The sequence below is a fragment of the Penicillium atrosanguineum genome, assembly GCF_028827265.1.
Source record: "Penicillium atrosanguineum strain IBT 20685 chromosome Unknown utg000003l_segment0_segment0, whole genome shotgun sequence".
Taxonomy (NCBI): Eukaryota; Fungi; Ascomycota; class Eurotiomycetes; order Eurotiales; family Aspergillaceae; genus Penicillium; species Penicillium atrosanguineum.
In genome coordinates, this window is record NW_026623135.1 from 1,918,592 (window position 1) to 1,932,285 (window position 13,694).

The following is a 13,694-nucleotide window of genomic DNA, read 5'->3' on the forward strand; positions in this document are numbered from 1 at the left end:
GGTACCTTGTAACTTCCGTTCCGATCACAATAGGAGATAAGAAGCCAGACCTCTGCCACAGACCGTCCCTTTAAAAAGGCCCCATCCCTTCGACCTAGCATTCCAATAACAATCTCCCTACTATCTAACATGTGGCGCGCCTCTCCAACGACTCCAACACGGGCACCCGATAAGCCTAGGCTAAGGGTGGATGTAAGAGAAAGCGGGGAATACGCGACAAAGTTTGGGTTATGAGTGGAAGAGACAATTCCAGGAGTGGATAGAAAGCTCGGGGCACCGATTCCGCATAACTCGGTGTCAGAGATAGGCGTGCTGGTTCCGGTTGGCGTGGCAGGCCGCTGATAAGGGACACGAATGTGGCGATGGGGCTGGGCAGGGGGCATTGTGGCTTATCTGGATGCGTATCTGTACTGAAGGATATACTTTCTCGCTTTTCATTCCAAATTAGTCTATTTTGGTTCAATCCCACGCAGAGCTCGTCATTATAGGGGTTTATTGTTCTAGGTTGGGGTCCTGGCACGGGTTATAGGTTACGGGTTTTAACCCCGGATTCAGGGAAGTGGGGTTATCTGGAGTGGAGCCTGATACACTATTCTTTCTATTCATTCTAGCCTATGATTCTACTCGGCTGTATAAGCTATTTAGATCGCAACCAGGGTCTTCGCATTGTATTCTATCTACATGTGAGTTATGTACATGCTATGACGCTTGTTTCGTGAAAGTGAGTCTGCAGACACGCACGGCAGCCGACAGACCACGGGCTCATAATCCTAATCGGTTCGCCATCCCTAAGCCTGCCCGCTTATATCTCGTATAGCCGGACTGGGAGAAGAATAGTAAGGTTCAAATCAGGTAACCGTGACTTGCCTCCCTTGAATTATAAGATTTTCAAATAGACCTTTTAAATATGAGAGAGGGACAGATAGTTGATTTTTTTTTTTTTTTTTTTTTAAAAAGGGCCAGAATGATACCTAGACAGATATTGACAGAAACTCAAAGCATTTATTATCTATGCCTATGCCTGCAGAGGATCATTGACTCTAGTTCGACACCGTGGGGACTCACACCCAGGCCACGCCAATACCAAAACCGTTACCTCAACTCTGACCACCGCCTACAAGAAGGAGTACAGGACCTCCCACACTGCAGTTGTGTGAATGCCTTGGCATAAAACTAGGCAAGAGCGAGGAGAGCAGATAGTGACTTCAGGCCGCCACAATCTGCTCAACAGGCAGCGTCTCTGCTCAATAGACAGCCTTTCTCCCAAGTCCAAAACCACCTTCGTCTTAGCTCGTGCCTCTCATGGCGCAAATCAATGACTCCTCGAGGACTGTCATTTGGCAGATATGAAATAGGTATGTATAAATGAGTTTGGCGCATACGCTCTTTGCATCGCTAGTTTTTGTGGTAGGAAATGTTGCAAGACCGCAAGGCCTCCAACGACCGAGGCGACGCATTTTCAAAACAGACCCGCGGACTTTCTCTTGTGCCACTTAGTTCAAGTGTCACTTGACCACCGTCCCATGAACTGCAATTGTTTTTCTATCGAGGGTTATCCGGGATTCCAAACCCGGACTTAGATTACTCCACTTCGTAAGGATAACGGCCAGATCGGAATTATATTCGCAAATCTCGATGCGAGAATCTGTATTGCTTCAATCACAAGTATAAGTAGAGTTAGGGACTTTCTCTCTACCACAATAGGCCTTCACTTTGACGAAGATACGCTTTAATGGAATTTGAATGTGATTCAACATTTGATTCAGCACTCAAAATTCCATTCGGCCATGGAACGGCAGACCTCAGCAATTCATACACATACATGTAGCAGCTCTAGTGGAATGTTATACAAAGCAAGTCTTAGCTGTCAAACCCAGCTACCAGGGCTGAGCACACATAAAACCCAACAAGTCATGCTAAAACATGCAACGAGATTTCTTGGCCACGATAATGCACACCCAAAACAAAGGCTAAATATACATTCATATCGGAAAGAAACCCTCCCATGCAAGAGCCCAGGGAATATCATATCATCAAACCGCCCCGGGCCCGGGTCCCTTATGATTCGACTGATCAAGCAGCAGCTTAGGCTTGATGTAGTCCTCGTCGATCTGGCGGAACCATGCCGCGTGGTCACCGCTTGCTCCCCCGGAGAATAGATCCCGAAGTGCTTCGCGCGCGCTAAGGCTGGATGCTTCGCGGCGAGCGGGTGAGACACTCGCGGACGCTGCGTTGGAGGAGGGCGTGTGTGTTGCTCCTTGCGAGGGGTGGGACGCGGAGCGGCGCAGGCGGTGGCCGCCGGTAACTGGTGGGAGGTCATCGTCTGAAATTCCTTCCAGGTCAAGATCGAACTCGTCGGGGTGGGCGACTGGGTTCGCGCGGCTCTTGCCCGAGGGTGGGAGGCCGAATTCGTCGTCGCTGTCGCCACCGCCGAGGCTGGGGCCGGCGGTGCCACCGTTGAGGAGAGTTGCTGCCGATGAGCGATCGCGTCGCGATCCTGTGTCGCTGGGGCCGTAGGCGTCTGAGTACATCCGGGTGTGGCCTTGAGGTGGACTGGGGCGCCGGCTGTTCCCAGTTGAGTAGCTATCTGTGCGCTCGCCGATACCACCTCGCTGAGGAGAGGGGTGGTTGAGGCCATCGAGAGGGATGGTTGAGTCTCCGCGGCGCGGTGTGTAGCCCAGGGCAGTACCAGAGCGCTTGTAGTAGGTGCCGCCGTGGGTCACCTCGATATCGAACTCGTCGTCGGAGTCTATTTCCTCGACAACACCGGTCCGAATACCCATTATCTCTAGCATGCGGGCTGTGGTGCCTCCGAAGATAATGACGGTTAACACGACCACTACTAAGACTGTAGCACGCAGTGTTGGTGCGTTCACTCCTGAAAGACCGGCAGCCAGTGCAACACCGACAGCACCACGCAGACCAGCCCAAAAGAGCATCGCTTGGTAGGCGAAGGGAAGTTCATCTGCGACTTCAATGCCACGGCGCCGAGCCTTGTAGCGGATGAACCAATTGATGGCCTTGGAAAGCGGGAACACGGCCAGGTATCGGGCAAGACAGATACCGAAGACAGCAACAAGGATGAAGAGTGGGTTGAACTTAAGGTTCGACTCGACAAATAAGTCCAAGCCCAGGTAGATGAAGATAAAGTTCTCCGAAAGCTGCGCCATAACTTGGAAAAGGTACTTGGTAGTCAGCTGAGTACGACGGGACATGTTGTAGTAAGCATAATGCTTAAGAGTGATTCCGCAGAACAGCAGAGACACAATGCCTGTAGAAAAATGAATTAGCCTGCGCGCCTTTCCTCACAAAAAAACCCGAACAACTCACCAGAAAGATGTACGCCATTGGAGAAGAAATAACTGGCGTAGGCGATGAGAATAATCAAGCAACTCTCAATCTTAGGCATGCGCCTCACCAAAGTATACTTCAAACCCAACGCCGTAGCAATGCCAACAACAATACCGACGACCATACTACCAAAGAACACGAGCAAGAAAAGCCCGGTAGCTTCAAATAGATGAAGGAAAGTTAGCGAGCCGGCATCATTCTGAGCGTACTTCTGCGCCGTCTCAAATAGAACAATAGCAATAGCATCGTTCAAAATCGACTCGCCAAAGATAATGGTATACAGCTTCGGCTCGACTTTGTATAGATTGAAAATCGCCAAGATAGTGACGGGGTCTGTAGCCGAGAGCGTTGCACCGACGGAGATTGCCTCCACAAATGAAATGTTCAGCCCGTCCAGCGGGATCCGCGTCCACAGGTATAGAATCAGGCCAAGTACCATGGCCGAGATGAAAGTGCCGGCGAAGGCAAAGGTGAGAATTGTGCCGATGTGGCGGAAGAAGTTTGCTTGGTGAAGCTCGTAGCCGGACGCAAGGATGATTGGTGGTAGGAGGAGGTTAAAGAAGAATTGATAGTCGAAGGCAACGCTGTCTTGGAGGTTCGATTCGGGGGAGAGGCGGATGATAAGGCCGACGAACATGCCTGGTAGTCCGAATGTCAGTAAGATGCATTGGCCATATGTCATGATCTTTGCGACCACAAAAATGGTGTTTCTGGTAGTTTCCAAGACACATACCTGCGAAAATGGACAGCACCGTCTCGTGCACAGCTTGAATCTTCTTCTGCTGCAGGATGTAGCTTGTGAAGAGGGCAAACATCAATAGCATGATCATAATAAACAGCGCCCAGGAGCTGGTGATCTCCTTCGAGCCTGCTTCAGGGGAATCTGTTGTCCGGAATCATAGTCAGGTCGCCGCGCATGGAACAGGGATATAGCGTCATCAACAGAGGAGAGGGGCAAGAGAAACTCGGCTCACGCGTACCATCGGGGTCAGTATCTTCCGACGCTCGCCCTACAGACACAGTAGTTAGCAGGTATTCACAAGATCAAGCACGGAGACATACGTAGCAGAGCGTGGAAGGCCTCGCCCATCAATTGACCAGCCATCGCGACTGGACTAGTCGAGCAACGCGGACAACCTGGCTTTTAGCTCTCGCTAGTCTGAACGGGCAGAACACAGCGCACACATAATCCCACCGTTTGGGAGTAGGAGCAGTGTGAAGGGAAGCTGGAATGTTGAATCAGGAATCGTGGTAACAGGGCTGGGAGTGTAAGTTGCATCTGCGCGGACGGGAGGGATGGTGGATGCGGTTGCGTATACGAAGTACAGAACGTAATACGAATATTACATTTACATGGCGGGCTGGGCGTGAAGGCGGTGAAGGCAGATGTATTGTAGCCGTACCGTCACGGTAATTCAGTGAATCTGACACGTGGGCCATTTTGAAGCCGCGCAACTGCCAAGAAGCGGGTTGAGGCGCTTGTTTTTTTTCTGGATCTTTCGACTCGACAGAGGTATATTCTCTCTATGGATTTCGCCTGCTATGGGTAATGCTAAGCCTCATTGGAAATACTATTAAAACGTCAATGTTGTTTCATAGTGCTGCCCCCCTTCATTGTTCAAGCTCGGACTGGCAATTATAGGGCCCGACCCACTCTAGCCGTACTACATCATCGGTATGCCCTACAGGATGAGGATCGGACACGGGCCGAAACGGACTGCCGAAACGGACTCCGATAAGTCCATCGAGGTGTGATCAGGTTCAACGAGATCCCTCGCCCAATCTCCTAGTGAGCCACGCTGCGGCCAATGCTGCGCATCCACCGAATCGTAGGACCCAGCCCACGCTATCATCCCAGGGTGCCCCACGCGGTTTCTGAGCCACTTTGAAAATGGCGCTGCAAGCAAGACTGGAGAAAATCTGCGGGAAGGAAACAGCCACATTGTGGATTCCGAGGACGATACCAGCTTGGATAAGATTGTCGTGTGGTTCATGATTGGGGCCTTCTTCGAGATCATTCTCGCTGGTATCATGGTCTTCATGTTCGTCTTCGCCCGAGACGGGTGCGTAGGATCCAGAGGAGCCATTGTGTTGTGTGGCGCCCGCTGTGTGCGTAGTCTTATGACGGTTCAACCGACGCTGGACCTCAATGCGAGACACCTCGGCGGAAATTAATGCAAAGGGTGCCCAGAGAGTAACAGCCCATGAAATGCCAACGAATCCAATGACAACAGACCCTGCTGGATAATAGGAGATAAAAAATGTACTGAACATGCAGAGTGCAAACAAAATATGAGATAGAAGCCAGGTTCGACGGAGAGTCAACCCTGGTATCTGCAATCGTGACAGCCACGTCGGCTTCCCGCAATCGACACTCTTGCCGGCTGCTGCGTCAATGAGCGGCTCCTCCGCGGTGCCTGTTGGCATGCTTGAAATTGATAAGCGGCGTGGAGTAGGCTCTTCTTCCTCGTCGAATTGAATTTCGTGTTCATCATGTTGTACAACAGGTTCCTTGGAATCATATGTGGGGACGACAAATAGTGGGAGGATAGTGTTCGCAATAAATGAGATGATAGCGTAGATCAAAAGAGCAAATGCTCCAATTCGAGTGGCGTCCTCCCATGTTTTGTCAATCTGATCTTCTGGGAGATCAGGATGCTCTGCAAAAATCGGGTTGACGTAGAGCTGGCCGATGTATGTTGTGGAGTAGAAGAGGAATGGGAACCAGCCCACCCACGCAGCCACTTGTACTTCACAGACACGGGCAATTTGCGGTGGCAGATTTCGAATAGACTTGAATACCTGCTTAAAGAACGCGACGAGGCCAAGTCCGTCGGAGGGCGGAGGTCCATCGAGTCTGGGATCCCGCTCTTGAATGTATGAACAACTCAGTGCCAGAGTGGCGATCAGAAAGATAGAAGCAAGTGCACACAGAACTTTGAACTGAGTATTTCCCAGAAATGGTAGAATCCTGGGTAAGTCCAAATATCCGAAGATATACCCTAGGATGCTACCAACGCCCGTCAATCGACTAGCCCAAGCATTAGCCAGCTCTTGCTGATGAGCAGGACAATTGTCAACAATAAACGCTCGAATCCCAGCCTGCACTGTATCAATGGTTAGCAATTTCAAGACAGAACAGAACAAAAAAAAAAGGACGAGACAAACCGGTATTAATCGCAAAATCAAGACAATACATAAGAACTGTGGCCGCAATAATGACCATAATTCTGGTCCCACTCGACGCCGGATCAGCACCAAATAGAGACAAAAACCCACCAACAATCTCCTTCACCCACGCAAGCAACAACAAAGAAACAATCGTCGCAGCACTCCCAACAACCATAAACGGCTTCCTTTTCCCCCAGGCCATGCGACAATTATCGCTTCGAATGCCAATATAAGGCTGCACCAATGTCCCCGTCAAGGGCCCGGCAATCCAAACAAAAGCAAGAAGCGACTTGCTCATCCCAAGAGAGAGCAAGAAGGGCTGGACAAAAAAGACATGTTAGTATGCCGTCCAGTCCAATCCAAGGATTATAGATCCGAAGCTCACCGATCCATTAGATAGTTCCACAGACCACACAATCTGTAGTCTAACCCCGAAACCAAGTTAGCAACCGGTGCAAGATGTGGTAAGCTGGGAGAGCTAGAAAGCTCATTTAAAAGACAGAACAGAACAGAACAAAACATACCCTCCAATAGACACCGTTAGCAAAAACAAATACCATCCACTTTTCGACGACTCATCAACTCCATCAACATCTCCCAGATATCCATTCTCCCGCCTCCCCTCCATCAGCGGCGATCCGGTATGGACGCGTTCCCGATTGTCGTCCCCCATGGGTCTGGATCTGCGATAAGCGGTGACCCACTAGAACCGAACGCGGGGGAGATCAGGAACAAAAGCGCATATGAATGAAGCCCCAAGGCCTGAACTCCAAGGATCAGATGGAAGATAAGTATGATGTTCAGGTCATGCAGTAAATGTTACGTAGATCAGCAACGTTGGGTGTGGCTGCGCGAATCAGCAGCTGGGAAACTGTACAGCGAGACGTCAGTCATGGGGTCCTGCTCGGATGTTCGGACATGGCGCACGAGGTCGCGATTCGATGGGATTATGGCCAGTGGTATTGTACCATTTGCCTGGCTCTCTTACAAGGGAAGGAGGCGTTCCTGGAGTTGTTGTTGGAGCTTGAGCTGGGGGGACCCGAGATCGGTGCGACGTCAGCACACGTGATGATCACGTATACACCCCTTTCTTAGAAGGGTAGTATGGTGCGCAAAGTATCTGGAGAGGAGCTGGTCATACGTCAACTACATACAATTATATCTATCAGAGGAGAGAAGACAAGATAGACGGTTTTTTTTTTATCAATTGAGATTCGTTAGATGTCTATAGTATTTCCCAGCCGCCAATGACGGCACACAAGTCACCTCCTGAAAGATACCTGATAATCCAGAAAAGCGAATTCCAGATATGTCCATATCCCTAACGTGCTCCCGGAGCCTCCGAAGCATAAGTCTCAAGTGCCCGTACCCGCCAGGCAGCTCGATCGCTGACCACGGGTGGCAAAGACCAGACGAGTGAAGATCCGTAAAAGCAGCCGATGTCCAAGTACAAAGAACAAAAAAAATAACAGGGAAGGATGGCATGCAGATGTCGCATAAAGAAAATAGAAAATTACAACCACTAGATCAGGACACGCCTGAAATCAAGATGAAGATCATGGCAATACGCTTACATATGCTGGAGAAGTTGGGGTGCGATCATCTGGGGTGCTACCATGTTCGGCACGGCCGATGGCATACTCATGGAAGAAGACATCGAGGTCATGGGCATGTTGACCATGGCGTGTGTGGGGGCGGGAGGGGATGATTCCTCGTCGGACTCGAAGTCGTTCGCCTCGTCCAGGTCTTCGTCATGTGCAATGGGCGCATGACCGTCTTGCTGAGCCTCGTGGATACGACGGTGCCTAATAATGAAAGTTAGTCTGAATAAAGATCGCTATTTTGGGAGACTAAGCTTACTGTGCAAGATTATCGGAACGCGAGAAGGCCTTGCTGCAGTAGGGGCAGGGGTACGGGCGTTCTTGGGTATGGGTCCTCACGTGCCTAAGCGCCCATGTTAGTCGGCGGCAATTGAAACCATCACACCAAGGTATTGTGCAGATGACGGTCCCACAATGGACCGGTTTCAGAAAGATTGACAAGCTTACCTTTTGAGATGCTCTAGCCTCTTGAAGAGTCTACCACAGGAAGGGATAGGGCATGAATGCGACTTTTGCGGGTACGGGCCCAACTCCATCATCGTGGCGCTTCTGGCCCGACGAGCGGGGCCAGGGCCTGAACGATCTGATCTGCTGGTACTGTTTTGAACGCTCGTCTCGATGGCTGCACTAGTGGGGAGTGCTGCGAGATCATCTGGGGCATGGCTCATCGGTACTGAATGATGATCAACATTGTCGTCCATGTTCCGCAAAGGAGTTCCGTGACGAGAAATTTCCTGAAGCAGATCCTTTTGAGGGAGCATTGCACTTGGATACGTTCGCGCCAAATCATGGTGAGACTCATCGCCCTCGGCAACTGGAGCTACTGAGCTGGACACGGAGCGTCGAAGGTCGCTGGGCCGGTGAGCAGCATAAGTAGGAGGCTGTGAGGAAGGAGGCTGGGATGTGCCCATGACACCGGGAGTGCCATTGGAGGGACCTGGGGTTATAGACGGTCGTCGCCTGCGTTGCTTGTAGGTTGGTGACCCCTCGATCACAGAGTAGTTGGAAGAAAACGACCGCGAAGCGGCAGGGTAGTGACCGGCAGCGGCAAAGTTGGACGGAGGAAGCTGCATCATTGGGTTGTATGGTGCATGTCCCGCGCTAGACAAGTCAGGAATCGCGGTGTAAAGACCGGTATCTTCATTTGCAATGTAAGCCGGCTCTGCTCCGAGTCCAATGGAGTGCTGGGGTGGTGTAACGGGCTCGAAGGACAGGCCACGGTTGCTGTAGTCCTCGTACTGAGAGGAGACGAAAGACGGAGCAGGCGAGTACTCGTAGAAGGTGGGCATGGAAGAATGGCGCTGGTGGAGGCGACCAACGGGCATTCCGTGGCGGTCATACTGCATAGGCCCGTAGTCTTGCTCGCGTTTAATAATGCTCTGGACTAGATTGTTCGATAGCGGCATCGGCGGGTGGCTGTACATGTTCGGGTGACCCGAATCGTCCTGGAGTAGTGGAATCGCTGGGGGAGCCATCTGGGGAGGAGGCATTGCGTCAACGGTCCGAACCACAGGAGAGTTGGGCTGGCCATATGTCGTACTTGCGTGGGCAGCAAACGAGGAAGAGTTCGCTTGTTGAGCTTTGGTCAATTGCTCATACAGGGACTGAGACGAGTCAAACTCAAAGGACATGGCAGGCTCGCTGACGGCGACGGTGGTCGCTTCCTGGCCCATTTTCTCGCGCTTCAAGTCGCGCTCCAGCGCATCGAGGAACAATCGGTCGTGCGGGACGCTGTACCAGTAAAAGACCTTCTGCTTCTTTTGGGTGCGAATGCAGTTGTTCTTATACAGAAAGTCCAGGAACCCGCTCTTGGGCTCTTCCAGTGTCGCATCCGTGCCGGCCTTAAGGTTGCGCAGATCGGAAAAAATGCCTTCTTCAAATTTCTTCGCGTTCTTAACGGGGCGGCCGAACGCCTGGAATCGGAAAGCAAGGCATCGTACGATGTCGGTACCTGAGATATGGAAAAGGTTGCTCCTGGAGATCCGGATTAGTTCAGCCTTTGGAGGCGGTTCGACCATCACACTAACCAGAGAACGCAAGAGACATAGTCGCCCGTAGGAAGAAGGAAGCGACGGATAAGCTGATCAGGTTGCCAGTCGACGGGGGCTGACAGAAGAAAGTATTTCACTGCATTGTTGTCAACACGAGTTTCAAGATTGCACCGAACAATGGGCGGATGACGCACGGTTGTCCACTTGCTGCAGAGCGACTTGCGCATCATGCGGGAGACTCTGCTGGGCTTCGGTCGAGAGCATGAAAGTCTCCGGTTTTTGTGGCGGTGCCATGGGGGCACCATGATGGGGATACATTATTTCTGCACGCGCTCTATTGATAATCGATCAGTTCCGACTGGGAAGAGGCATATAGATAAGAATGAAGGCGAACAAAGGAGGGTCAAAGCAATGCTTCAGACGTGTTCCTGACTCTGCGCCGAGACATTCAAACAAGTCACAAAAGCGACTCACCGTGTTGAGGTGATTTGACGGGTGTCGGATGCGAAGCGCGATAGGAGTGGCCGCTCGGGGAAGTGAGTAGAGCGACAGGAGGCGATTGACGGCGCAAAGGAGTCGTGATTCACAACGATCGTACGCGATGAGGATTCGGAGGAGAGAGAAACGGAGGAACCAGCCTCAGTCGGGTACAAAGAGTTGCAAAGAAAGGACGTCAGAGATTGAACTGGACCAGCCGGCTAAGCCTCTGAATTCGCACAGCGGAAAGAAAGAAACGAAGGTGTGAAGAAGTTTTGGAAGGAGGAGAGAAGAAGAAGGGGGGAAGATACACAACGTCAGTGCTTATTATTAGAGCAGAGAACCGCTGGGAGGGCGGCAGTCATAACAAGTATATATTACCTTGATGGGGCCGAATCTACGCTACTGGTCATATTTTACAGGTAATGCTAGGTTCTAGTCAAATTACGGAAGTCTTACCACTTGGTCCCACTCGGGTGTCCCTGTGGATTGTACCGGGGTTCCTTATGATTCGTGCTCGGAGCCATCGTGGATAAAAAAAAACCAGGAAAATAGAAAAATAGAAAAATAGACAAATTAGGGTCGAAAAGGGAAAAATCGAAAAATCGAAAATCGAGATAATGGCAGAATAGGGAGAATAGGGACTAAGAAAAAAAAAAAAAAAAACAAGGGCAATTTATCCGTTTCCCTCCCCCCAGTAAAAAAGAGGTAATCAGACATGCTACACGTCGAATCACCGTTAAGTGGTGGTGATCATCTCCCCCATCTGCAAGGCACTCATAGAGTACAAAGAGGGGGGTTGCAATTTGTCTGGGTGATGGGACTGCAGGGTGTCTGTGCTTCGAGGGCATCACCTTCTCCTCCCACCACAGCTCTCTCAGTGGAGACCAACCGAGGCGCCAAGAACAGGCTCGCAGGTCAAACTGGCGCCGGGGACCTGAAGCACCTGGCTGGTTGTTTCAGATCTCTGGTGGGCGCTTACATGCATCCTCTCTGGCCATTCACGCTGTTGAAACCGGGGCCCTTTCCCGTCCCATCTTCTAACATTATTTCTCCGAATCCTTCTCCCTTCCCTCTTTTTCCCCCTGCTCCGCCGGTACATACGGTTGTGGCTGGAGCTGATCTCTTTCCGGGTCTTCCGTACACCCTGGTCTGCACGACACATCAGAACGGATGAGTCCAAAATAGGTGTCAATGTTCGGGAGGCATGCTCTTTTAATCCATCCCCCCCTTGTGGCTGGCCTCGCCAATTCTCCCGTCAGAACTGTACCTGACCCGTTGCGCTACGATCTGGAGTGCATGCAGTAGTACTTTTTTAATGCCCACCTGTCCATCTTGCCCCCTCCCTATACAGATCCAATTCTGCATGGAATGATTGTTTTGATTGTTTCATTTCCCGACCCACACCGTTTATGTCATAGATGAAGATCTGCACGTCTAGACTGCGCCGCTCGTTATCCATCCCGTGGTCGAGAGGCTGAACAACGAGTCGGAGGAAAAAGCTTGGCAACCGGTCGCCATGGGTAATAACGTGCACCAGGGTCGGCAAAAGTCCTAGCGGCCCAGAACGCCCGACTCTTACCAAATCTTGCGTTCTCGCTTCTCTCGCACTAGTCACCTAGGCTCATTAGGCACATTCTTAGCCTGCTATCAACCTGCCTGATTTTGTGACCGACCAAAAATACGACCGGTTCCACACTGGCGAGGCGATCTGCTCCAGTCCTTCGGATCTTGATGCCGTGGAGCTCGCAAGGATTGCGGAGGTGCTGGAGATGTTTGCTGTTTCATCCTCCAACACGATCACCGGGCTGGGCCCGAGCCTGATTGAGTCCTGTGCAGACTTGTGCAGACTATCATGTCGACGAGCTAGCCCAACTAGCCCCAAGGCGTGTCTTACTTGCCTCGCGGAATAGCAAACTGCCTTGTTCTCTCTTACCAGATCAAGGAAAATGCACAGTGCAATGCGTTTGCCCCGGTGGACTGGCCACGGAATAGACTCTTGATCTAGGTTTCGAAAGCGACGCCCCTGGAGCATTCGGAGTAAAGGGGGTGAGCACGGAGCACATGATGCATGGTGCCTGGTTTGATCGTCCACAATGAAACGATCTAGAAGCTCTATCTCCTTGCCCTGTCCAGGCTGTGGGCCTTTGATGTCTCCGTCCTCTGAATTCCTGTGGCTGGAAGAGTAGCCATGCTGCACCGCGCTCCATTGGGAAAGTCGAGAAGATGGCCCTACGGAGCATGCAAAGCCCAACGTCAATCCTGGTCAAGAGATGATCCTGGTCTATTTTTCTTGTCTAGGTGTCGCGGTTGTTACAAGATTACCGGAGACTCGTATTCGCAGAGCCGACGGGTTAAGATGATCTCCCACCGTGATCGACAATGGGGCCACATTCCCGTCAACAGACTTAAATACGAGCCCTCTGGTAAAAAAGAAAAACGCGGATAAGCCGTCGAGAACGTGGTGTTAGGGAGTGCAGGGCGGCCCGAGCTAGTGGATGCAAAGAGCGTTCTAAACCGCATTCTGGAAAAGCTCCGCCCGGTTCTCGTTTTTATGCCCGTCGCCTCCGCTCACCACCATAGTCTGAAAGTATATTAAATCATGGACCGAATGGTCCACTCTTGAAATCTCAGTGGGCTCGGAGTGTACCTCGGGTCTCGGTAAGCATGGGTTGATGGTCCGAATTGCGGACAATGAGATTGTAAAAGCGAGTCATGAAAGTCGCGGAACTCGTGGAAATCGAAATCATGGGAAATCACGAATGAATTAAGGTTCAGATCGCGTGTTTCTGTAGGTGTTCACTCCCAAACATGGTCAACCTCGGTCTCGGATATAGCACGCGGGTATCCACACTTAACAACTCAAATCATTTGTACGAGCCTCAATGAACCGGATTTTCAAATTGTGGGAATCCGAATCCACTGTTACGCCCCGTGAACCTTCTTCTATCCGGCTTCACATGAGCACGGGGAAATCCTGTATCTTGATACACGGGGGAGTTTTTAGGCGAGGCAATGCCGAAAATAGGAACCTCCCATGTCCTGTTTTTAGAGATTGAGTTGTTTCATGAGTCATTTCTATTATACTATCAATCTACCAATA

The 13,694-nt window shown here is 51.1% G+C and overlaps 3 protein-coding genes across 3 annotated transcripts; all 3 read right to left on the bottom strand.

The window, feature by feature from the left end:
• Window positions 1–2,033: 2,033 nt before the first annotated feature.
• Window positions 2,034–4,456, bottom strand: N7443_004141 (bifunctional K:H/Na:H antiporter NHX1; the record flags this gene model as incomplete). The annotated part of the gene is made up of 5 exons (XM_056884197.1): window positions 2,034–3,271; window positions 3,331–3,990; window positions 4,085–4,234; window positions 4,332–4,361; window positions 4,414–4,456. The coding sequence occupies 5 exons, from the start codon at window positions 4,454–4,456 to the stop codon at window positions 2,034–2,036; spliced, it is 2,121 nt and encodes a 706-aa protein (XP_056742475.1).
• A 656-nt stretch (window positions 4,457–5,112) lies between these two features.
• Window positions 5,113–7,195, bottom strand: N7443_004142 (putative sucrose transporter; the record flags this gene model as incomplete). The annotated part of the gene is made up of 4 exons (XM_056884198.1): window positions 5,113–6,458; window positions 6,520–6,841; window positions 6,908–6,947; window positions 7,047–7,195. The coding sequence occupies 4 exons, from the start codon at window positions 7,193–7,195 to the stop codon at window positions 5,113–5,115; spliced, it is 1,857 nt and encodes a 618-aa protein (XP_056742476.1).
• Window positions 7,196–8,092: 897 nt separating this feature from the next.
• Window positions 8,093–10,432, bottom strand: steA (sexual development transcription factor SteA; the record flags this gene model as incomplete). The annotated part of the gene is made up of 5 exons (XM_056884199.1): window positions 8,093–8,327; window positions 8,383–8,466; window positions 8,571–10,097; window positions 10,151–10,250; window positions 10,309–10,432. 5 exons carry the CDS (start codon window positions 10,430–10,432, stop codon window positions 8,093–8,095), a joined length of 2,070 nt encoding a protein of 689 aa, XP_056742477.1.
• Window positions 10,433–13,694: the final 3,262 nt, after the last annotated feature.